The 25,655-nt window shown below is 35.2% G+C and overlaps 4 protein-coding genes across 9 annotated transcripts in view; 3 read left to right on the top strand and 1 right to left on the bottom strand.

The window, feature by feature from the left end:
- The window catches only part of LOC143445615 (uncharacterized), a 51,928-nt gene that overhangs the window by 16,846 nt on the left and 9,427 nt on the right, over positions 1 to 25,655 (top strand). Inside the window, exons 3-9 of the mRNA XM_076944849.1 lie at positions 20,714 to 20,842; positions 20,931 to 21,053; positions 22,252 to 22,380; positions 22,469 to 22,591; positions 23,454 to 23,582; positions 24,293 to 24,430; positions 25,381 to 25,537. The gene's annotated coding sequence lies outside the window, so the exon portion shown is untranslated. The remainder of the gene's footprint in view (positions 1 to 20,713; positions 20,843 to 20,930; positions 21,054 to 22,251; positions 22,381 to 22,468; positions 22,592 to 23,453; positions 23,583 to 24,292; positions 24,431 to 25,380; positions 25,538 to 25,655) is intronic.
- LOC143445621 (tyrosine-protein phosphatase 27-like) lies at positions 460 to 2,140 on the top strand. Of its 2 annotated transcripts, none has more exons than XM_076944856.1 (5): positions 460 to 594; positions 787 to 921; positions 1,019 to 1,161; positions 1,316 to 1,451; positions 1,824 to 2,140. In XM_076944856.1, exons 1-5 carry the CDS (start codon positions 565 to 567, stop codon positions 1,899 to 1,901), a joined length of 522 nt encoding a protein of 173 aa, XP_076800971.1. In that variant the 5' UTR covers positions 460 to 564; the 3' UTR covers positions 1,902 to 2,140. The 2 variants fall into 2 exon arrangements, with proteins under 2 accessions (XP_076800971.1, XP_076800970.1); XM_076944855.1 differs by having other exon boundaries at positions 1,530 to 2,107.
- LOC143446403 (receptor-type tyrosine-protein phosphatase alpha-like) lies at positions 2,110 to 4,467 on the top strand. Its single transcript, XM_076946020.1, has 5 exons — positions 2,110 to 2,160; positions 2,211 to 2,360; positions 2,965 to 3,099; positions 3,206 to 3,366; positions 3,540 to 4,467. Exons 1-5 carry the CDS (start codon positions 2,110 to 2,112, stop codon positions 3,748 to 3,750), a joined length of 708 nt encoding a protein of 235 aa, XP_076802135.1. The 3' UTR covers positions 3,751 to 4,467.
- Positions 10,277 to 12,373, bottom strand: LOC143445622 (uncharacterized). Of its 5 annotated transcripts, none has more exons than XR_013113839.1 (5): positions 11,805 to 12,217; positions 11,569 to 11,654; positions 10,959 to 11,064; positions 10,662 to 10,771; positions 10,277 to 10,570 (listed from the first exon to the last, which is right to left on the bottom strand). XR_013113839.1 is itself a non-coding variant. In XM_076944860.1 (5 exons), exons 2-5 carry the CDS (start codon positions 11,826 to 11,828, stop codon positions 10,451 to 10,453), a joined length of 360 nt encoding a protein of 119 aa, XP_076800975.1. In that variant the 5' UTR covers positions 11,829 to 11,896; positions 12,226 to 12,373; the 3' UTR covers positions 10,277 to 10,450. The 5 variants fall into 5 exon arrangements, 3 of the variants coding, with proteins under 3 accessions (XP_076800975.1, XP_076800973.1, XP_076800974.1); XR_013113840.1 differs by having other exon boundaries at positions 10,971 to 11,064; XM_076944860.1 differs by lacking the exon at positions 11,569 to 11,654 and adding an exon at positions 12,226 to 12,373 and having other exon boundaries at positions 11,805 to 11,896.

Raw genomic sequence — 25,655 nt, 5'->3', positions numbered from 1 at the left:
TCACAATCGATCGTGTTTGATAAATTAGTTAAACGCGAAGATATTAGGTCCTGTTCTTTTATATCAAGTTGTGATCTTGTGAGCCGATTTATGAAATATCCAAAATACTTTGCATATTTAGTCGATGATGCCAGAGTGAAGTTGTCACTCTTGCCAGATCAGCCACAATTCGATTACATAAATGCATCTTTTATTGACGTGAGTATCTTTGTGTATTCGTTATGCGACATAGTACATTTTGTGTGCTACAAACACGGATTTCAGACGGTTTGAATCATACAATATTTGTCAGGTGTTTTGTTGGTACAATGTTACGTTCTTTAGGGATATTCCGAAATATTCCGATATTCCGATATTCCGCATCCTTCATTGACGTGAGTTCCAAATCATCCCATGTTTCTTTAAATTTATCCGGATACTTTACACGTCTAATTTTACTGGTTGTCGGTGCTTTTACAGGGATATTCCCAAACTACCAAGTTTATTGCGACTCAAGATCCGAAAGAGAACACATTGAATGATTTCTGGAGGAAGGTGTTTGAACAACGATGCTAAGTCATCGTGATGGTCACTCAGTTGAGGGAAGGCCACAAGGTAATAAACATTTTAGTGCACAATTATTTTGCGAAAAGGTTAAGAATATAAGTCGCATATAAATTGGTTCATTTCAAAATAGATGATAAGATATGTGAAAAAGTTGTTCGAAAAGAATGATTATGAATAAATTGATCTTTCTATCGATGCAAAACGTTTTTAGACGGAGTCATTATCGTTTTATATTGTTAGACTAAATGTGAAAAATACTGGCATGACCCTGGCAAAGAAATGGCCTTTGGTAACATATTGGTTCGCACAAACAACGAAATATTCTACGGTGGCTACATCTGTAGATATCTCTGTGTTAAATGTACTTCATCTGAGGTAGGTAATACAGTTCCTACGAGTGCTTTGCATTTCGGCTTTAGCATTGCATTTTGTATTCAAATATCCTTTTTAAATTAAACCAAATGTTATGAAGGAAACATTGGCTGTAACACATTTTCAATATTTGAGTTGGCCAGACCACGGTATACCACCCACAACATCCAGTCTACATCGACTCCATCGAGCTGCATTGCATGCTCAGATGGATAATAAAAGTCCGTTGCTTGTTCACAGCAGGTGACAGAATTTACGTCCCAGACGGATTTGTCTTGTTTTTTTTTTATCTTAATTTTGCAGGTTTTCTCTTTCAACATTTATGAAACTTTCATTTGTGTAACTATAGAACAATTTTCAACCAGGAAATTGGTTAAATTTTCGTTATTTGTTGTAGCGCTGGTGTGGGCAGAACGGGCACGTTTATTTCGCTTGATATTCTAAGCGAACAACTGGAACGTGAGGGTAAAGTCAATGTATTTGCAACGGTCTATCAGATGCGAATGAAGAGAACCGAAATGGTTCAAAGTCTGGTAAAAACTATCAGTCTTGCAAAAAGTCGATTGCTGAGATATGTCTGTTAAAGTCCATTAAGCATGTTTGTTGTTCAGGCTCAATACGTTTATATACACAAGCTGCTTACTGAGATATCCATGTTTGAAAATACTGATGTCGATGTTTCGGCGTTTTCGCAGCACGAAGGCTGCTTGAATGTGTAATCTTGCTTTATGCTTAACATTGATTGAGTTTAAATGCTTGCGTTTGCTGGCTGTTTTATAAAAAATATTGCTTTTGTATTTTTAAGAGATTCGACTAACTGGTAATGCTATTACTGTATTGCTGTTCTTCGCATGAAATTTTTTTTATTGTCAACTTTTCAATTTTTTATTTCGGTGCTTCATCAGCATGAACCACTCAACACGAACTACTGGAATGCAAATTCAGTTCAATTGGCTAAACACTGTTCCGCCGTCGTTTGCTGAAATGTCATCAGCCAGAAAAGAAGTGAACAAGAATTTGAATCTTGTTCCTGGTATTCTACCATGTAAGTTTCGGTTGCAGAGCTTTGTATGACCAAACATAGTCTCGTAATGTACGCTGCTAAAGACGTGCTTGCTATCATTGCCAACTTTTTTTACAACAATCCGCAAATGTGTTTTTGAAGATGACAACAATTTGGCGTGTGTGGAAATGACGTCTAAGGATAAGGATGTGCCATACATTAATGCTTCAATTATTTCGGTATTCATAGCCTCTACGTTTTAAGCATTTAATTTTTAGAAAATAAATAGGATAACTTCACATGTTTGCATATTGTGTTTCAGACATACAATGCCGGTTGCTACTTTATCGTAGCCCAAGACCCTGTTCCTACCAACATTGACATATTTTGGCGTTGTGTGGTTGATAACTGCATCGCATGCATTGTTACGTTGGACGAGGTACGATTATATTTCGTGCGTTCTTTACATTAAATACAGTCAAATCATCAACATCATAGTTTCTGCAAGTCGTTTCAAGAGGATATTGCCGTAATGCGTTAGGATATACGGACGTTGTAGTAGTAGTATTTTATGAGAATTTCACCTTGATGACTTAAAACTGTGCTAAAATGTAAGCGACATGCCTTAGCGAATGTTATCAGTAGTTTTGATGTCATATCTGATAAATGATCCTAAGTCTATACTTTATAGGCAGGGTTGCCATCGGTCTGGACTCAAAAATAAGGACGAACAGGAAACAAAAGAAGAATACTACCTTAAACGGTGCACAACAGGAGAAGGCAATCAATGTCCCAAAAATGAAAAAACGAGATACTATTTGCATGTTCTCAATTTTTGTATCTCTTTGGCACAAAATGATATACTAAAGGTGTCAAAATGCCCAAAATAGGAACCTCTGCCCTAAAAATAAGACGAAAATAAGGACGCAAGTGAAAATAAGGACATTTCTTAGAAAAAAGGACAAAAATATTTTCTAAGACACGGACCTTCAAAATAAGGACAAATCTTAGAAATAAGGACGGTATGGCAACCCTGTTTATAGGACGAAAGCTGCGTAAAATACTGGCCAGAAAATAATGCAACCGTCACCTTCGAAAACATTAAAGTAAAAACAACCGGCATCACACAGTCCTCGTATTGCGTGAAAAGAACATTGGAAGTATCCAAGGCTAATCTGGTATCTAATTACATCGTGCGCTTTTACATACTACGCACGTACTTTATAGAATTTCACAGGTTAGTTGCTTTCCGACTTTTAATGTTTACTGATACAATATTGGAAGGTACCCCGCGTCGTAAAGCAAATAGAACTGAAGGACTGGCCGGCCAACGGAATTCCCCCTTCTACAAACTCGCTTCTAGAGACAATTTCAGCTGTTGAAAAATGTCAAACTAACGCACAAGAAGTCAAAGGGAAAAAAATTCTCGCACTCGTGCATTGCAGGTAGTATTTCCATTGCATCAGTTGTATGGTCTCTGATTTCACGCGCTTGTGTAGGCTTCATGTGCCTTTCATATGCATTGTGTTTTATAGCTGTTGGCTGACCCGACCTAGAAAAGGAAAACTAGAAAAAATGAATTGTATTTATGTGTTAAGTCCAAATGTTTGTTGTACAGGGACGGATCTAGTCAGGCTGGCACATTCTGTGCCATTTCAAACCTCGTTGATCGATTGAAAAACGAGAACTGTGTAGATGTGTTCAGAACGGTCAAGGATATCCGAGATTTGCGTCAAGGCGCTGTTGGCAACATTGAGCTCTACAAGTATTGCTATCAGGCTGTCAACGAGTTTCTTGAGTCGTTCGACTTGTACGCAAATTTTAAATAGACCAACTCTTTATTAGTAGGTATGATGTGGAAATTTCTGCTTTGTGTTTTTGTGCCGTTTAATTATACTCTCGCTTGAAGATTAACAAATTTTCATTTTTTAAATTACATTTTTATGTTTAGTTGATTGTGTTTAAAATGTTTAAAGCAAGTAGGTTATATTTTTCCTGTTATAATCGTTTTTTTTTTGCGTAAAAACAATTCTATTGTTTGATTTTTATTAAATTTTTCAGTATCTCGCTTAGCAAGCATTGTCTTTTTTTGATTGATGATCATGATTGATTGATTGATTGATTGGTTAGCAAGCGTGATTTGTGTATTGTCTTTGTTTATTGCAAAGTTTGATTGTTGATAAAGACTAACATTATACTCGGCAGGCGTTCATTAAGTAAACCAGGCATGCACAACTCAAAACAGTACACGGGCCGTTTTAGGGAAAAAAAATTTTCGCGGGCCGCGTGCTAACATTGTTGTAACTAACGTGTAGCCTACTTTATATAATGTGACCGATTAACCGTCGAATAAGAGATATTATTGAGAAGATGGTTACTGTCAAGAGACGGTTGCCTCTCGCACTACAGTATGTAGTTGTTTTTAACGCTTATCGGCGGTAAAGCATCGGATTTGTTGATTATGTAACTGTAACCGTGGAGAAAATACCTGAATGAGCGAAATCACGGAATATCTCGTGGGCCGCACGAAAAGGTTTCGCGGGCCGCATGCGGCCCGCGGGCCGTATGTTGTGCATGCCTGAAGTAAACTAACATTTGATTTTGAGACTTTGCTTTAGCATAAGAGATAATATTTCTTTTTGCGAATTCATCTCTGCCATCCTTTCGTTAGCAGTACAATGAACTGCTTGACATTTAGACCTGTTTGTAGCAGATTATATTGATCAGTAGCCTACTTGTCGTACTGTAGTATTGATTTGTGTATGAAATTGTGACCAATAATGCGTTGTACACTTCTCAACTTGTAAGTTACCAAATATTTTTAAATTTTCGTTCGACTCATATTAAACACTTCTTTTCTGACCACCTTCTTGAAAGGTCATCGTCATGGTTGAGAACCATGAGTCATGCTCTAATTGATAAATGATATTGTAATGTGACTTAGATAGAAATTTTGAATGACACTGGTGGGAAGTTCCTGATGTAATCATGTTTTAGTAAAAGTTTGTTTCGTATTCGTATCTTTTTGCAATTACAATTGTTGCTGGAACTAAATTCTGGTTTACTGGCAAACACAACAATTTCATCAAAAACGGATTGTAATGACTGGAGTAGAATGGATTGTTGGTTTCGATATGAGCATTATATTCATTATAACATGCTTTGTACAATATAACTACAATCGTATGACGGTTTAGGCAATTGTGTCAAGAAAATAATCGTTGTCGCTTACAGAATCTTCTTAGTGGTCATCTGATACCATTTCTGTCAGTACTATATATGGTCGTCAGTTCTAGCTCTGTAGTGCATCGTCTTAGGATAAACATTGCGATTTTTGTTATTAGGTTGTTTTTAATTTAATGGTTGTCTTTTGATATTGATTTTTAGTCTGCTTAGCTGAGTTATGAATATTTAGCCAATATTAACACCTTAGTGCTTACTGTGGTAGCCTGTATTAACCACCTGTCTAAGCCAGTGCCGGATTTACGAAGTAGCGAAAGATGGTTGCTTCAGGTATTATGGTTCGGTTTCACTTTTTTCAATCTGCGGCACAAATAAAATTGCCAAACTTCCAAGGCACTTTGTAAGTTTATCGTAGGCATACAAGTAAGCCCATAAAAAGCCATGATTTATTATTGCATGTACAAAGCAATTAAACCTTGGATGTGAGTTCATTTCTACAAACTTGTGGAAGATTAAACTGCTTGTAGAAAATTCCTTGTCATGATAACTACAGTCAACGATGATGATGATAACTATATTCAACATGCGACTGATATTGACTGCTGTTAAATATAGGTAATGGTTTCCTTGAGCTGAATGATGTCAAGGTTGCCATAGTTTTGTTTCCTTATCATGCAAATTACGAGAACGATTTACCAAATAAAGCTTTGCACAGGGGCGTAATTTTTTTGTCAGCAATAGTATTAATTTTTTGCAGTTTGACCACATTAGACACACCCATTAGGTTACTGTCAGGTACCTGCATTTTAAAATCATATACAGAACGCGCTAATCTTTCAGATCTTTCGAATAAGCAGCAAACAAATTCAAAGGAGATTTTGACGTAAATTGCGTTTAAAAACTAGCTATTTTAAGTCATATCTGCATGGTGCCATTATTTATGATCACTTATTTTAATGGATGGGCATTGATCAATTTGTAACTGTTTCTAAAATATCTGGTAAATGAGATAAAGCGATTGCAAGCTTCTGTATTAATGTGTGGCTAATGCAATACGTATATTATTGACAGGATTGGTTTTGCGTTACAGTTGCTGCATACGACAACAAGGGCTTCAATTATGATTACATAGACTTTAAAACATGTTAAAAGCGTTTGTGAAAATGAAAAAAATTAAATGAAGAGCCGAGCCCACAACCCATCGAGTTTTCAGTTCAGCGAAAGTCATGGAGAGAAGTTGAACAAATTGAACATACTCTCCTATAGAACCCGCCCGATTTCCACATGCACAATTTTCCCGATGTCGAAAGACAAAATTCTTACTGCATTGATTCTTTCAACATTAGCAATGAGCAAATTCGGAATTGTTGGTGATGACGACGCATACCGTAGTGTATACCGGCATACCAGTTTATACAATTAAAAACATGGGCATTTGACTATAGAATTAGCACAGAGTTTAAATCAATTTAGAAGTGTCATAGTCCCGTTTAATTTTCATGCTACGGGCCCCACGTCAACCTAATCCGGCCCTGGTCCAAACGCGGTATTACATCACACAGATTGATAAACAGTGTTATATCTTAAAACAGTGTGCAATGAACATGATTAGACCTCGTGTTAGTTAGTAACACTGCACAACGCCAATTTACTATTATGAGATTCAGGTCGTCAAAAGATCAAAACGCCTAGAATAAAATTCTGCTTTCAACACAATTTCATCCTATCGCATTGTTATGTGATTAGTATAGGTAGCGTTTCTCCATGGTTAGATGCTGGAATGTTTCATATGACGTCGTACTTGCGTTGTATCTACTTAATCTGCAAACCATATTTTTGAATTACAGACCACTTGATTTTGGCAAACAACACGATTCATTATAATGTAGAATCATAATTCAACCCTATCGCTGATTTCCTCATTATATATGCTTCGTTCATTTAAACATTACTGAGTTTCCACAACGAAGTCATTAACCAAGTTAATTTCAGAAGTAGACACACGACCTATGACGCACCAACCTGCTTTTGCTTAGACTTGCATAAATCGTTTCTATACGTCACAGACAGGCAAAGTACAGCAAAGTGAGTGAAAGGTAAACAAAAACAACAGTTTCGAACAACCACTACTGTCCAACGCAACGGTATGGATATTTTTTTCGTATTTCGCCTTACGAATAGATGTTAGCTTTGTATTTTAAAAACTGAAAATACAAGTTTATTTCCTTATTCCCTGATTTTTTAACAGTTGATTTTGGATGATGTAACGGTTTCCTCATTGATCACTGCAAATATTACCTCGAGCATTTCAAGGTTTTATTCAGCAGAACAAAATGCTGGTTTAAATTGACGGAACTTAAATTGCTGTAGTTCTACTTCTAACGTGCAACCATTCAGACTTTGTATGGATACAACCCAATTTAGTCGTTTGCTATGGAAACACTTGGACATATAGATGGCTTTATTGAAATAAAAAATTTCACTTAGACCGAACCAGAGTGAGCTTGTGTTGTACTCATGTGTCGTCTTCTTTATAACGTGAATCAAAAGACACGATATGTGAAGATACGGTCACATAGCCTTCTTCACAATCTTGCTGGAAATAGATCACTGATACCACCATAATCAATAGAGGTTTGAATTTTCAAATATCAACGAAGGTTTGAAACAATGTATGTGTTGAGAATGTTGGTAGATTTTCACATTGAGGATAACTTTCATCAAATAATAATTTATCATTACGCATGAAACATGACAGAATAGAGGAAACAGATCTCTTCCGTGATGTGATTTCGGCACTACTAGTTCACTCTTCCATTACTATTCGCTGTCCGTTTTTCATTTGGCAAACAAAATTGGAGGCTAATATAGTAACGTAAAGTTACGGCTCAAACTTTGCACCCTATAAATTATAAAATCTATAATTTTATGTGAACAAGCAACATTTGTGTAAGACTCACACTTTTTAGCCCTTTAAATTGGCCCCTGTTTTCAATTTCAACACCAGAATAACCTTGTCCATGCGATAAGAATTCTATACACAATTTCCGTAATTTTTTGAACGTTATTTGATAGTATTCACAGAAAGTTTAAACGGAAGTAATGAAATTATGGACAAATTGCAATGTTTGAGGAACTGTCTTTCATATAGTAGCATTATTCCGGTCTGAAATGCAAATACATGCACGCGGTCGCATATGAAATGATATACTAATTGCATGCCCAAAAAAGAGGATTTAAATGACGACATATTTATCTTTTCAGTTAATTCGTAAATATGGAAACATTGAAACTCGGCGCGATCCTTCTTTTCGTGCTGTCAGTAGACGTGACACAGCATGCATGCAATTAGTCACGGATTTGCACGTTGTTGTCTAATTATAGCGAAACTTTCCTCACAGGCCCGTTTCCTTGATTTAAAAAAAATTGAAAGTCTAACAAATTTGTTTGTCGCAAATACCAGGAAGCGTAGAACGCATTCAAGCTACATTTGTAGTAAGTATTCTGCAGTTTAGTTATAGGCTTTAAAACAAAGCAATAATATCATATGTGCTGTATAGGTTTATACAGTCTTCTAATGCGGCCGAGTGATATATAGTTTTGTAACATGCTTTATGGCTTTGTTAAAACGCTTATTAAAGGTAACTGTTCGTTATAGATAACAGATCAGCGATATTACTTTTACGTCATCTCATTAGAGCACCCGGACATCGGATGCAAAACCGACGGGCGCAATGACAAGGAAGTTAAGCAGAATTGAGACGAAGTATTAGAAAGACTCCTGCAAAACATTAGTTGGTATAGGCGTGTCGTCAGTTATAATTAGCCAGTATCAGGCGGCGATCAATTAGGTTTTTCAGCAACGGAAAAGAAAAGGTATTTGTGGTAAATACATGGAGTTTGCGGCAAATTTTACTTCAAAAAGTACACCCGTGTTTCTGTTCAAGACTATGAAGGTGTCTACGGAAAAGCAAACAGCTTTGCAGCGAAAATAATCGGGTAAACACAAATGGGTTGGGTTTAAATGCGACATGCATTGTGATTGCAGGGTCTTGTTATAAAACTTTGCAGTTAATTTTGTATTCGCCACTTTCTACAAAAAACAATTCTCTAAAATTACGTTTACTCTGCACCGCACCGCATCGTACTGCACCGCAACACACAGGTGTTTACATCCGCAGTAACTTAACTTTTGGCAGTTGCGCAATATGCTATTAAATTAACTCACCGCCGTAGTATTGGCTTGAATTTAAAAACTTGAAAGGTCTAGAGCACGGTTTCACCATTACGAATGCTCGTACACCTGGACTTGCGAGATAACATTTTAAAGGTGCGAAACCTAGGGTAGGCCTAAACCAATTATTTGGATCCCAAAGTGTACACTAAACCTTTGTTAATTAAAGGTTGCATTTCATGGAAACAAGAGATGCGACAACACATGAAAAAAAATTTGGAGTATGTCGATTAAAAAAGATTGGCAAACCCTAGAAAGTGTCAGGATTATTTTTTTTTTCAGTTTCCGTGTTCACTTGAGTTATGGTTATTACACAATTAAATCTCGATAGCGTTTGAACAGGAATCTTTTGAATGTCTGTTCCTGTTATGTAAGTTTTCTTAGAATAGATGTTGTTTTTGCCAACCTTTACCTATCGTTTAAACTTTTCCCGACTAACATATTGATATGTATTATTACCACGACTTTCACCTGATAACGCTCCATGCAGTTTCTACAGCATGCTCATACCCGTGACAAGAGTCAACTTTGGTTGGTCAATTTACGTTTTCCGAAGTTAGCTAGCATGCGTGACATCATGAACGCGTTACACTTTGCCTTTTGTTGACATGTTTACACAAATTAAGGTGTTGGACATAAAATTCTTTACTCTAAAAAAAAACTGACTCTTTGGTGACTCAAAGATCCTCCCTTACTTTGAAAGAGTCGACGTGTCTGACTCTTTTCAAAGTAACACTTGCTCACTCGTGATAAGAGTGACGGTCACTCTTATAACAAGTGACACACAACTGACTCTTTGGTGACTCAAAGATCCACCCTCTCTTTGAAAGAGTGAACGACATCTAACTCTTTTCAAAGTAACAAAACTTCACTAGCACAATAAGTGACGTTCACTCTATATAAAAGGTAAAATAGCAGCCAGCTTCCAAATTTTACGCAGTGGAATTTATTACTCACATGACTTCAGCGAATATTAAATTTACTTCACTTAAAAATGCACTTTGAAAACTCAATCTACAGTATCACCAATACATGCAGTGTTTTGCACAGCATTGATGGCAGCAAGAACAGTTTTAACTGAGCACGCTGGGGTTTTGTTTATAACCAGCACTTCAAGAAGATTGTAGAATGGTGTATTGATCAGGTTGGCTGTTGTTGCTCACCGCTAAAAGGAATGGTTGAGTCAGTCCAGGATCTTTGTGGACGGCAAAGTTTGTTGGATCCGTGCCAGCCTAAAATTTAAAGTTCAAAAATTATTTCAAAACAGCAAGGTGTTAAAAATTACAAGTTGTCATGCAAACACAAACCGCCACTATCACTTACCCCAGCAAATTGATAAATAGCATGTGATTGTGAGTGATACTGATAACCCTTTCCGCGAAGGTTTAATGGCGGAAGCAACTTTTCCAGCATCTGAATTGTGTGAAGTTTGTCTGCATAGAAAATAAACACTTTCAAGTTTAGTGCAGAAGAACATGAGCACAATAAAATTATCAAGGTGGTATAGCTTCATGAATTAATCAATATATAATTAATTGACCATATGGAATATTTTGTAACTACAAACACCAGATGTAAGCAATTTGCAACAACAGCACATCACGTATAGAAAAAACTAACCAGGAAACTTACGAAGCCAGCTGATCCATCCCTGTTGTATTTCAATTGAGGAAATGATTGGACAATGTTCTCTGCCATCTTTATTTTCATTTCCTTTGTAGGATAACTGCAACATAAATTAAGGATAGTTATAAAGACAATCACCATAGAAGGTAAACAAAAGTGCTACATTAAATTTATTTCACAAAAACATTTTGCTTGTAAAATTTAACTGCCAAGGCCTGATTTGCTTATCTGGTTCCAGGTGCCAAGCAATATTTGGTGTATTCTATATTTTCAATACGTTTCTCAAAATATCAGTTCTTGTTGCTAAATTTGTTTTTCTGTTCTTGTCCCAGACACAGTGCACAAGTACAAAGAGAGTGAAAAAACAAGCAAACTTGTGAATTTACCTTTAGTGGCGGAAGGATAAACACGAGATAAATTCCAACAACATATTAAGTCGTGTTGGTAGTCAACATGTTAAGCCTTAGTATTGTATATACCTATAAATTTTATAGAAATAGACTACCAGATTTTGTTCAGACACATACTTCCTTGCGAACCCCATTTCAATACCCTTTTCCACTAAAATATCTGTGCATCCATTGACAAATAACTGTTTATTTACTGTGTTAAAAACCCATCATTTTCTAGCTGAGATAAGGCTTCCTTCCCAGCATCATCTTTTTCTACCAAATCAGCAAGATCTTGAAACTAAAGAGACAACAGTATTCACTTATAGAAACAGCACATGATTGACAATGAAGTATATTTATACATCGTATCAAGTTTTAAGTGATAAGTACAAAAGCTAGCTACACTGCTCTTAATATTCGTGACTGCAATATACATGCATAAACTTACATGAAATTTTCTCGGTATTCTCATTGTATCGTGAACCTTTTGCAGTCCACTATCGTCTAAATCAAGTAAAGTTCTGGCATCAACCTGTTCAACTAACAAAAACTGTACGCATAAGTTATATGTACAGGCAATGCAATAAAACAGTCTTGTTTGCATTTGCAAAATGAAAGTACCTAAAATTTTAAGGCCTTAATATTATACATTCAACATTTTCAACACAACCATAAGGATTTTTTGAGTTATACGGTCTTTGGTGAGATAATAAATCAAACTTTTTGAGACATAATGTTTCAGCTAGTCACTTTTTCCACTTTACTGTTAAATTTAGTACAAAAAGATACAACATTTTACACTGCAAGCAATACGCCTAGTAGTTAAACCTATAAACAGACCAAAATATACGTAATACAAATTTGCCTACCTTGCAGCAAATGTACAAAATCTTCAGATATGTTAAAATTTTTCGTTAAGTACTCACAGGGTCAATCGGCCCTATTGCGGCCACGGTGCTTTTGCGGCCGGTAAATTTCTTTCTGAAATTACCGAAAAATTTTACAACGAAAAATTTTTTTTTTAAATTAGCCTCATCTAATATTCCTAACAAACAACTCCAGCAAATTTCAGGAAGTTACTTCAAGTAAAACGTTTGTTATTACCCTTAGAACGTGACTACCTCAAACAGAGACCAGAACAATATGAAAAACAGCCAAAAATTTTTTTTCACTCTGCAAACTAAACTGCTGTTTCTCCACCAAATGTTGCTCTTTTTTCATTCTTTTTTCGCACACGAGTAGCTGTATCCTTCTTCTGTGTATGTACAAAATTTGAGATGTCTATGTCTCTTTTTTCAATGTTTTTTTTTTATTTTTCTGTGTTTCATCCCAATTACAAAACAACCCCCTAAATGCGGACAGCATAACGTGGTTATTCTAGTTTATCAAATGCTTTGTTTGCACGTGATTATTTGCTTACTTTGGTCTACTTGCGCAATATGGAGTTACCAAGTAAGAAATCAAGGAACTCTTACGATCAAGTAATGCTAAATGCAGCTCTTTCAGCTATTTGCTAAAGTGGAAAAGAGGTCCGGTTGAACCGTCATGGGTAGCTTGTGATTTCTGGGACCATACCAAATGCACCAACCTCAATATCGAGGTTAATGAAATTGAAAGCGTGCAGTGGTATTGTGATATGTTTGTGTGAAAATGGTGCTGATAAAATTTTTCGGTTCTTTTTTCATTAGCATCGACTCTCAAGTGGTATTTTCTTGAATTGTTTCGTGTCGCATGAAATAAACAAATACATTATCAAAAAACATGTTGTACCATAAAGTTTTAACATGTAGGCTACACGAGTATAAGCTTGCCGCCTTATTCCTTTGGAATTTTTCTTGTACTCGATGCAGGCTAAGCGTAATGACTCGCTTTTTATTTTGCATTACACTGTAAACATACGATAATCGTTACGGTTAAGTTACGCTTATAGGATATGTGAGGTATACTAAAAACGTTTAAAACTTGGCCCGTCCATTATACAAACGCAAAAGTAAAAACGAATCGTAGTGGTTACGCATCGTTTTACACCAACCAAGTTACCTGAATATTCTTCTCCCTTATTCTTACAATATTTATACATACATATATTTATTATGCAGTAATTCGATGAATCAATGAATAAAAACAATTTATTTTGCATTGCTTGTAACTCCAATGTTCTTCTTCAGTCTTGCACACAACAAACGGCAATACTGTAAAAGGCTAAATTCTTCATAAAAATACGTCCGCAAAAGCAGGGAAATGCGGACGCATTTATGGAGATGTGTGGCCGCATTTGCAAGGAGTGTCCGCAATTACCCGGAAAAAGTAGTCTTGGAAGAAATCGTTTTGCTCCGTTTTTGCATCAACAGAAAATAATATAAATTTATAGTAAAAAAGTAGATTAAATTTTGCACAATATGGTGAAAAAAATTTTTCGCTAGCCCCAGGCAAATGTATTTAACATGAGATTTAAATCGCAAAGAAAAAATGTGGCCGCAATACCGCCGATAGACCCTAGTTGCACAACTGAAAATTGTACGTCAAAACCGTCAAACTCCATCTGGCAATAAAGTACAGATAAAGATTTTCTTTGAAAACTTTATGGGCCTAGCTTCTAAAACCAACAAAAAACTCTGGCTAGCTTGAGGCCTTTGCAGCACGATTTCTGGTGAAAAGTTACGGTAGCTTCCTGTCTGGTTAGTAGGCCTTGTACTTAATTTCTACGCTACACACAAATAGGCCTAGCCTACCTATTTTTCAAATAGCTAGGTTTTCATCAACGCTTGCTGTTAGCTTTAATTTATCTTTAAAGTTAAATGACTTAGTTTAGTGAACTGTAATCATTATGCCCATAGGCTAAACCAATTTGCTGTTCACCTATTTCTTCACCACAGTTTAACTGGCGCAGGCCCAACCGAATACCACAGCATACCACGCCACGTGCGACAGACAGACAACCTAGGTCCTAGAATCTAGATGCAACAAATTGGTAAAAATTTCCATTACGTAATACGCCGCAAGCCAACCGTGAATACACCACTCAAATAAAGTGTCGCACAAGCAAAAAAAAACGAGAGAAGGCAGAAAAAGTAGAATCGACTCATGAAAGAGTCAGAATCTGTTCTCTCTTTGAAACGAGTGGAAAAACTGACTCAAGATTTTTTAGAGTGTGACTTTCGTTAGCCGGTCTCCCTTTTTCGGTCTCCCCTAATAAGTTGTAAGAAGTTTAAACCAAAAGTTTGGCAGCGTCTATTTCATCGGTTGCCGTTTACTGAATTTGGAAAAAGTTACTTCGGTAATGACTAGCCGGTTACGCAATTGGCATTGTTTTACTTCTGCAAACGGAGGCCAGTGAAGTAGGCACTTATTTTACCGGCCGCCGTTTATCGAAGTAAGAAAATAGGAATACGGTAAACGGCAATTACGCTAGTCAGTGAATAGGAAAGTATGCTAATTTTAAACTTAAAGCGACGTAATAATTTTTCCAAAGAGTCAATTAAAATAAAAATAATCCCCTCTAGCCCAAACTCTCACTTTTCATGATTAAATTAGCCCAAAAACTTTGGAAGTCAAAGTCAGGTCAATCATTAGTCTATACGATTGTACAGACTATTACAAATTTTACAGTAAATATAACCTAAAGTTGAACATATTACCGTACTTTTACTTAAGTGTTTAGAGTTTAATATTTAATAAAAGTAATACTAAAGTTATTTTCGTATAATGAAATCTTGAGTTGATACAATGACACAGCTGATGTATTTGATATGCGGGGCTCTAGTTCTGTTGCTTTTCTTATGTAAGCCTGATGTGAACGGCGTTGAAGCCCAAGTCAGTGGCGATGGTGAGTAGCATTAAATTTTACAAACTTTCAATTTGCAAATTAAAACAAATATTGCGGGCAACCTTTTTACTTATAACCTTCGTCGACTTGCTTGTAAAACATGGACAACAATGCAAAAACACACGCACTGTTTCCAAATTTCCATGTCCTAAAAGAAATGTGAAAATTTAGAAAAGCCTAAAACAATAAAATTCTTACTGTATTTCCATTATAAAAATCAATATAAAAATCCGTTGGCGTGATAGAACACTGCAAAAGCCAAAGTCATTCCAATAATTCTGTGATTCATGATTTATATTAACTCTATGAGACTTCTATGACTTTTAGTAAAAGCAATAACAAAGGGGATTACCCAGTTACAGGATACCTTGATTGAATGTGACATGCATGCAAAGCCAAGGTCCAGGTTCCATTCTATGCGATGGTTACGCCGAAGGTTAGTTTAGCATACATTACGATCACGCAAAAGACAATTTGCCGACTGCCATTTCACAAAAAGAATAAAAAAGAGGTCACTTTGCTTTTTTTGGTGTGAACCAGAGAAAAAAGAAAGACAAAAGTGAAATTGTAGTTGCAATGGTTGTCCTGTCACGCCGAGTTCAACCCGAGATTGCGTCGTGAGACTACGTAACTCACTTGGAATGCAATCAAGGGAATGTCTAGTTTGGCAAACTGCAGGCGTTTGAGGAGTAAACCAGTAAGCCAACTACAAAAATGTGTGCATCTGTTACGTTTTGTTGTTCTCACTCTTAGAATTACAGGCACATGTTTTATTTAAAAGCAGTTAGGTCAAGTCTTCGTTCACACAGCTCATTTTAGGAGCTCCAATACAAAACTGTCAGTGCAACTACTTGTCGGACACACCTCGATAAAAAGACACATGTGCTTAATTAACCACGGAAACGCGCAATCGGCCGCAAGGGAGAAACGTAACAGATACAGGGCAAAACAAGTGTAACACATCTATAGGAACTTGCACATTGGGTCTTCAGCGATGACAAATCTTTGTCGAGTTTAAGTTGTGCAAAAATATCCCCAGCATATAAAACTAGATAAGTCTAGTTTAAAAATTGTGAACGAAAGCACAAAACAGCTGTCTTAGACTTTTGCGCTGACTCTAATTTTGATAATGGTCAAATCTTTCATGCTACTTTTTACAAAACACTTGCTTTAAAAAATTGCAACAACATTGGGATAAAAATTCAAACGATTACACAGTATATACACAGAAAAGGACTGCAATTTAAGATGCTGTATCTATATGAAGTACTGTAATAGACTGAAGCTTTGTGATTGCAACTACAAAGGTTTTTACCAGATTAAGCAGGGTGACAGGAAGATACATAGCCAAGACTTCATTTCAGGTCTTGCAAGGAATATGAGCTCCATGCAGATGTTATCTGGACCCAAATTCTTACCTAGCTTTGTTTGCTAGACTGTGACTACAAGCTTATATGAGGGAAAATTGATAGGCCTAGAACTGTTTTTGTCGTCAAGTATTTCTGCTTTTCCTCAAGTCAGATGCTTCTTCAGTCGGGAGTTGGGAAGCTATAGTTTTGAAAGGGAAAAGGCAGATGTGAGGCGAGTGAACTTAGCAGCAGGAAAGGTTGTTTAAGAAACTCCCAGCCTGGCAACTTGAGTGTTAGAAGTTCGAGTGTTTACAGATTCTAATTCACTTCTCTAGCTTCTCAAGCAGATTGTTGGCTCTGTTAGAAACTTTACCTGGAGACACACAAAGGAAGGTGTGCAAGAGGTTTTACAGTTCAAGTTGACCTTTTAGAAGCTCCACCGCTTCACTGGATTGTTTTGAATTGGTGTCACGAGTTAGTTAGTAGTTATCAACGAGGCTTGATGTTGTAATTTGCTACATTTTTTTGGCAATAAATATTTTGCCTCCACATATTAACAATTCTTACATCTTACAACAATTCGTTTTTTACTTTGCTTACTGACAAGGCTTCTTTGACATAAGATTCACTTGTATCAGTACAAGCTCCACACTTAAATATTTTAAATTAATTAAAACTGAAGGCGTAAGTAATGCAGCTTTGTGTTAAAAAGATGTAGAATTGCTTTTGAACGTATTATACTTCAATTTTGTTTTTATTAATTGTTCTATAATGAAATACATGACATTTATTAAAATTTTATCATGCACACACTACTAGACACTGAGTGTTTTAGTACCTACATTACAAAAGCATTGTTACAGAGTAAATGCTACGTGTCGTTACATTTTGAAAATTTTTTTTCTATCGTGAAAATAAACACTGTTTTTCTGTAGACATCAATGAGTGTGATACTAACAGCCACGATTGTGATGATAGTGCCTAATGTATAAATGAACAAGGGAGTTTTAGATGTGAATGTAACTCTGGTTACAGTGGCGATGGTAAAAGTGGAAACTGTGAACGTATGAAAACTTGTTTAAAATTTTTTTAATGGTTTGTCATGTTTTCATCATAAAAGCGACTGTTTTTCTTTTCAAAGTATTGAGTAAATTTTTTCTTATTGTTATGTTGGTAATTAGGATTAACAGACTTGTATAAAATTGTTTGACTGTCAAGCTGCACACAAATTCAATTTGGCAATGATTTCACATTGCACACACTCTTGGTTACCGAGACTGTCGTTTTGCATTTTGTGATAAATTGTTGTTCAATGTTTTGTGGTAGCACTGGTAGAATAATTTCCCCTTTTTGGTAAAAAATACTCAAGGAAACAAAACTATGTCAATATATATAATGCAAGTGTGAACAAATTTAAGTGTAAGAATTTTGCTACAACTAAAGAAATTGTGCCAGTATAACTGAATTGCCAATGTATGTCATCTCACCATGAAATGAAATTCATCATGGTATGGTGATTTACAATGAACAGTGTTTATTTCGCAGCAGCTGAGCTGAATTAGGTGAGTAACATTTGGTGTAGGTCTATTGACAAACTGGAAGGAAAGTATCACAACATAACAAATGTCGCAAACTGACTCGAAAGATGAAAATATCAGAAATTGTGAACAGAAACATTTAAAAAAAGTATTTTAAGAGTAGCCTGCTAAGTCTACTCTAGTTAAGATTATTCTTGACTCCAACGTTTTATGAGCATGACAAGCAAGGCAAACTCAAAGGAAAATAGAAAATAATGTAAACTATAGGGAGGTAACAGAAGAAAAATCATATAGGTTAGTGCAAACACAATTAGGCCTATTATGTACGAGTAGGTTGATGAGGTCGAATCCAAAATTGTAATTCTTATACCCTCTTTGCTCTTCTGTCTTGTCCAGTTATATTAGTCATAGTTATATTTTGAATGATTTTTTTTCTTTTGTGACAATAAACACTCAATTTTAATTTGCAATGATATCACATTGCACACACTCTTGGTTACAGAGACTGTCGTTTTGCATTTTGTGATAAATTGTTGTTGTTTAGTGTTTTCTGGTAGCACTGGTAGAATGATTGTTTATTTATTGGGAAGGATTTTATAAAATTTACCAAAATGTATTAGTTTTCATGTTTTGTTGCTTTTTCTTCGATTTCGATCGATATGAAGATTGACTCAATCTCTTGTTTCTAGTTGTTTTTGAGCTTTTCTAATTCTAGTAATTAGTGATTTAGTATCAGTAATTTGCTTTGTTTAAAGGTGTCCACACTCTTTCATGTTTATTTATTGTGTTGCTAAACTACAATTGATATAGTTTACGCAATTAAATAAACAGAAGAAAGTATCCATGCCTTTTTAAACAGAACCAGGCTAGGAATTAGCATCTGGTAAATAGGTTTTGTCAACTTGTTGAAACTCAGTCAAGAAGACAAGATGAAGTAAACAGAAGTTAAATAACCTGAGTAAAACGGTGCTTGGGAAGAAAACTAAGAGCACCACAAGTTATTTCAAATTTATTTTAAGAATTTTTCCTCCCATTTAAGTTAACATTGATCAACATCAACTTGTTTGCTCATGAGATAGTGATACCAATTTATTATAATAATATAACTCATGTACAGTCAATTTATAAGCCAGATCAAATGAATTATTTTCAGATAAACTTTCGCTTTTTTGTGCTGTTTGTGTCACTTTAATAATTAATTAATCGATTACTAATTTTTCAGCATTTGATGATTTGCATTTAACCACATTCCTCATTTATTGCATGTATTATTGCTTTGTTAAGTGTTAACACAAAGAATTTGAATTAACACTTAACAAAGGTGCGATGGCCCAAAATCTTTTCAAGATTAATTGAAGGCTAGTGTCACATCAGGGTTAATACATACTTGCACAAACTGTTGCTAAAAAACTGATCATTGTATGTAAAAAAATATGGGATGTTGTACAATACAACACAAAACATTGATGTGCTGTACCACCTTACTGCATGTCTAAAACGCTTTCCGCTATAAAATTTGATGATAAATCAAAGATAACTATTAGTCCTACCAGTTACTACAGTCATACTTCTTTGATTATAAACTTTACTAAAACATGAAAAACTGGTCTGCGGTTAATCTTTCAAGCTATACTTTGAAGTGTAGAACATGATGTGCATCAATGGTTGTTGCGCAAAAAATTGCCATTTTAATGGTTTTTAAAATTTTTTTTATTAGTTTCACATTAATTTTCCCTTGAATTACTGCAAAGTATCAACATAAAGTATTTCAAAGCATGCAAGTAAAAATACTTGTTTATCAACCACACGCGACCTTGGATGTTAAATATTAATAATAATGATAATAATAATACTTCTTGACTCAAGTCTCTCAATGTTCATGTACGTATATATTTGTATGTGGTGTGAAACACTGCAGCTAGCATTTTACCTGCAAACAAGATAATGCAAAGAATAAAACAATTTCCTGCCGATCATTATTGCTGATTATTTGTTGTGTACAGTCACATATCTATAAACTTTCTTGCTATTTGTTCCTTGTAAGCTGTTTATTTCTGAAAAGTTAAAATTACTAAGGAGCTTTACTCCAAGTTACCATAAAAAGCAGTTGAATGGGTGATGAAATAATATATGACAGCTTCATGCTAAAAATGAACTTCATTCGAGCATCCAAACAGATGAAATGGTTATACAAAAATTGAAAAATCGCGTTTTTCTTGACGCCACGCTAAAAAACTGCAACCTGCAATGCTCTACTGTTCGCTACAAATTTTACTTACCTGTAACCAAATGCATTATATAAAATGACACACTGTTCAGCAGTAGACAGAATTGTAATAAGAACATGTGGTATTTTCAAGTGGGAATGCGAAAAGTTACTTACGTTAGAATAATTTCATTACACATGAGATACCAAGGCAAAATTAAAACCTACAGTTCCAATATTTTCAGATAAGTTTGCATGTTTGTGTATTACAAAAAAATTTATTAAAAAGCTAAGTACACACTCACCAGATAAGGTGCTTCTAACTAACTTCTAACTTATAACATTTAAGTTAAGGTCACCTAAATGGGAGATTACCATGCTTTGGTCTATATTTAATATTCGTTCTCTCTTTTGTCAATAAACACTGCTTTTCTTCAGATATTGATGAATGTGAAACTAGCAGCCACAATTGTGACAGGAAAGCCAGATGTACCAACATATTGGGGAGTTTTCTATGCAGATGTATTTCTGGTTACAGTGGTAATGGCAGAAGAGGAAATTGCAGAGGTATCAATACTTATGATTACATATGATTAATAAACTATTATCATAATCTATCGTTCCGCCCACTGCAACAATTATATTTTTATTCTAGATGTCGATGAATGTTCAAGGAACCAACGCAGCTGCCATTTAAATGCAAGATGTAACAATACACCAGGAAGTTTTAAATGTACCTGTAATGCTGGTTACACTGGGAATGGTGTAAATTGCAGAGGTGATCACAGTATAAAGAAACTGTAACGTTAATAATGATTCACATTAATTGATAAGGTAACATCGTACAGTAGTATATCCATAAACTTTCATTCCTATTTGTTCCTTCTAAGCTGTTTATTTCTGAAAAGTTAAGATTACTAAGGAGCTTTTACTCCAAGTTACCATAAAAAGCAGTGGAATGGGTGATGAAATAATATAGGACAGCTTCATGCTAAAAATGAACTTCATTCGAGCATCCAAACAGATGAAATGGTTATACAAAAATTGAAAAATCGCGTTTTTCTTGACACCACGCAAAAAAACTGCAACCTGCAATGCTCTACTGTTCGCTACAAATTTTACTTACCTGTAACCAAATGTATTATATAAGATGACACACTGTTCAGCAGTAGACGTAATTGTAATAAGAACATTTAGTATTTTCAAGTGGGAATGCGTAAAGCAGGGGTGTCCAACCTTTTTTGGCCAAAAGGCCACATGCGATTTACAAATGATTGTGCGGGCCACTTAAGTGTTTACTGCTAATTTCTAATTAAAACCCTCACCCCAAAATTCTAATCTGAAAAATAGGTATTATCCTCTTTTACAATTATAAGAACAACAAACATACGACGATATAGTAAATTCAACAAAGTTTTTACTACACGTTGACATTTCAATGTGAAGTTTGGCACTGTTTTCCTCTAACAAGTTTGACAATATTCGGTGAGATGGACAATGTAGCAATGCGAAGCGAGTTTTCCATATGGCTGTCAGAAATTAGTAAACAAACAATAAATGCCAATTTCTCGGAATGTAATTTCGCCATAAATTACTTAGGCTATTGAGTTGATAATATAAGTCATTTCAACAAATACCGTGCGGGCCACTCAGAACCTTCCCGCGGGCCAAATGTTGCCCGCCGGCCTCGGGTTGGACACCACTGGCGTAAAGCTACTTACGTTGGAATAATTGTATTACACATGAGATACCAAGACAAAATTAAAACCTACAGTTCCAACATTTTCAGATAAGTTTTCATGTTTGAGTATAACAAAAAAAATCCATTAAAAAGCTAAGTACACACTTACCAGATAAGGTGCTTCTAACTAACTTCTAACATTTAAGTTAAGTTCACCTAAATTAGAGATTACCGCGCTTTGGTCTATATATAGTATTCGTTCTCTCTTTTGTCAGTAAACACTGCTTTTCTTCAGATATTGATGAATGTGAAACTAGCAGCCACAATTGTGACAGGAACGCCAGATGTATCAACACATTGGGGAGTTTTCTATGCAGATGTATTTCTGGTTACAGTGGTAATGGCAGAAGAGGAAATTGCAGAGGTATCAATACTTATGATTACATATGATTAATAAACTATTATCATAATCTATCGTTCCGCCCACTGCAACAATTATATTTTTATTTTAGATGTTGATGAATGTTCAAGGAACCAACGCAGCTGCAATTTAAATGCAATATGTGACAATACACCAGGAAGTTTTACATGTACCTGTAACGCTGGTTACACTGGGAATGGTGTAAATTGCAGAGGTGATCACAGTATATAGAGTCTTGAACTATTAATAATAAATCACATAAAGTGATACTTCTTATCATGACCCATCTAAGGTAACATGGGGGAATCAATAAAAGCTGTTTTTTACTTTCCTATAAAAGGGTTTTACCGTAGAAAACCCATCTAGCGAAAAAAGAGTGATTTACTTTAATCCTAAATCATTTGAGGCATTTTTTGTAAAAACCATGTTCAGCCAACTAAGGTGGCAAAGTAATTACTGAGTCAATAGCTGATCCAACTTTGTGACCAATATTGTTTAATAGTGCAATCACCAATAGGTATTATTGCATACCTAACTATAATGTCCAAGCCTGGAGTGAATTTAATTGAGCGGTGGTTTTAAATTTTGTGTTGCAAAGCAGCAGATGATCAGAAAGGTAAAATTAATAATAATTGTTTCGAATTTTGTGCAAGATTACTCCTGGTATAGCCACTATCTTAACGCCATGCAACCTTTGTAAATATCATTAATTAAATGATTTACCGAGAATTTTAAGGATGTAGTTCCAAATTTTTAAAGTAGTCAGTAACCTGTAGAAGCTGGTGACTTTAGGTACTAGCATAGTGCATACTTTGTATCTTGTTTAAAAAGTTAAATTGCGTGCCATAGTTGAATTTTTTTGCTTATTTTTGCAATACAAGTCTGCAATAATAATGGGATCCTTTGTACATATGCGTACGGTTTCTAAGTTTTGTTGAACGAAAAAATTTCAGAAGTAATGTAGCGTTTTCTCTTATCACTGCTGCTTCATTTTTCCTTTTTTTCAGGCGGTTTCATGGTTTGTCATTCTGCTAACCATGCACTTTTTTATTTTATTCTTCACTTTTCTGTTTTAGATATCAATGAGTGTTCAACAGGTCTAGACAACTGTGATGAAAATGCAAAGTGTTCCAACACAAGAGGGAGTTTCAGATGTACATGTAATTCTGGTTACTCCGGTAATGGCCGAGAAGGGAATTGTGCTGGTAATTATTACTAAATTGAATGTGCAGTTTAGACATTAAGTATGTAATTTTGCTCTTCTCTTTTTCACAATCTCTGGCTTTAACTTTTCTCTTCATTTGATTATATAAGACTTACACTGACAGTTTTTTTACGAAATTCAGCATAGTCTTTGTTTTCAATTCTTTTTAAATTCTACCTATTGTTTATAAACCATCATGTGAAGTGTGTGTCCCAGTTCATTGATTCAAGTTTTCAAGTTTTCAAGTTTTTTGAAATTAAATTGATGTTTCCATAAGCAGATGTTTAATTGTTTATACAATCACTCAGTTAAGAATTGGTCAATAGATAATGATATTTTGTTTTAATTTGGTTCATAAAAGGCAAGGCAGTGTACTCAAAAGTATGTTGAGTTAAAAGAGAAATGCATATATCACATGGATTTCCTCAAGCTGGAGTACTTTTTTCTCAAAAGCCTTCTTTGAAAATTTTCTTCGGCAGCCCGAGTCCGAAAGTAAACATCAGATTTCAGTGTTAAGCTTTTCAATTTCCCCCTTATGCTGCATAACCACTGCATATTACCAAAAATTGTATGTCTGACAAATACTCTTGGATTTACAACAAACTTGGTTTTGTATTTGCCCCTCACTTTAATGTTAGTGCTACAGTAATTGAACTGTTTCCCATTTTCAACCTTGTCTCGTCCAATTTGATGTACGTCGCTGAATTTCAGATATTGATGAATGTCGAACACGAGGTACACAAAGTGGACACAATTGTTCTCCATATGCTAATTGCCTTAACTCACCAGCAGGCAGTTTCACTTGTCGATGTCGTCAAGGTTACACTGGCAATGGCGTTGATTGTACAGGTTTGAACGTTTTTGAAAGTTTTTATCACATTAAATAAAATTGTTACAAACGTGAAATTTCTTGTGAAGCGTGTCTGAAATATAACGGAACTGGGTCGAAAAAGTTTTATTATTAAGAAATGAAGAAAGCTGCACATTTTCATATTCAAAGTAGACAGCTGCAAGACTTAGAGCATTAATTCATTTAGTGTTGTAATTTTATTGGATGATAGTTTGTGGCTACATTTTATTTCTAACCAATAACAGTATCTACAATCTTTTCAACGTGATGGTATTTGAAATCATGCGCTGCCCTGTTTAACAAACTAAAATGTTTTTTGATGAAATTAAATTTATACTAAGCGCCAATACCTAGTGATATAATCGCTTTAACATAAGGAATACTCGTTACTTTTAAAAATCCCGATGGGATTTCGCTTATAGTTTCACCGGAATTCCTATACATTAGTCCCCTGAGAAATGCTCAAAGCATACAGAGAACACTCGCCATAAAGACGGTCTTTGACAAGCGGCAAAAAACAGCTAAGTAATCACAAAAACGAAAAGCTGGCCTTTCACGATTTAGGTAACAGATGGTTGCTTAAAAATTTGGTGGAAACATTTTTTATAAATCTTTAGATGAGTAGGTTTTAACCTTTTCCCAAAAACAACCTCCATAAGTTTTTCTACATGACGCTATGCTGGAAATTAAAAATTTAATGTAAATCTCGAATTATTGTTGTGCTAATGATTGAGTGAACGACCATAGGCGAGATTTGGTGAATAGGAAAAAATGCAAATCCGGAAAGTGGTCGAGTTTTCAAATCGTTTGCCAAGATGTATTCAGTTTCGTTACTTTTCAAATACAGTTTATACATTGTACACGGGCGATGCTTCAGGTAACTTTTATATGATTTTTTACCGTTATTCAAGACAAAGTTTTGAGCTGATGCATTCTATTTTCGTTTTAGGGTTTATTGAAATCGATTCGGAACCAGCTGTGACAGTGGACCAAGGAGAAAACATAAATCTTTCTTATAATATTGCATTTGTTAGAGATAGGGTGTCTTGCAAACTGACTTCTAAATCAAATTCTTTGAAAACTTTCATCCTTAACAGCCAAAGAAGGTGTTTGTTTGTTGTATTTAAATTAGTTTTAGCGTTTTATTTACTATTACTTTACATCTGATGGAAGTAAATTTTAACTGCAGTGAAAGTGAAATGTGCTTTCATATGCCATATGTAT

The sequence above is a fragment of the Clavelina lepadiformis genome, chromosome 2, assembly GCF_947623445.1.
Source record: "Clavelina lepadiformis chromosome 2, kaClaLepa1.1, whole genome shotgun sequence".
NCBI classification, from domain to species: Eukaryota; Metazoa; Chordata; class Ascidiacea; order Aplousobranchia; family Clavelinidae; genus Clavelina; species Clavelina lepadiformis.
The sequence above is the reverse complement of the archived record's forward strand: the minus strand, read 5'-3'. Positions and strand labels throughout refer to the sequence as shown.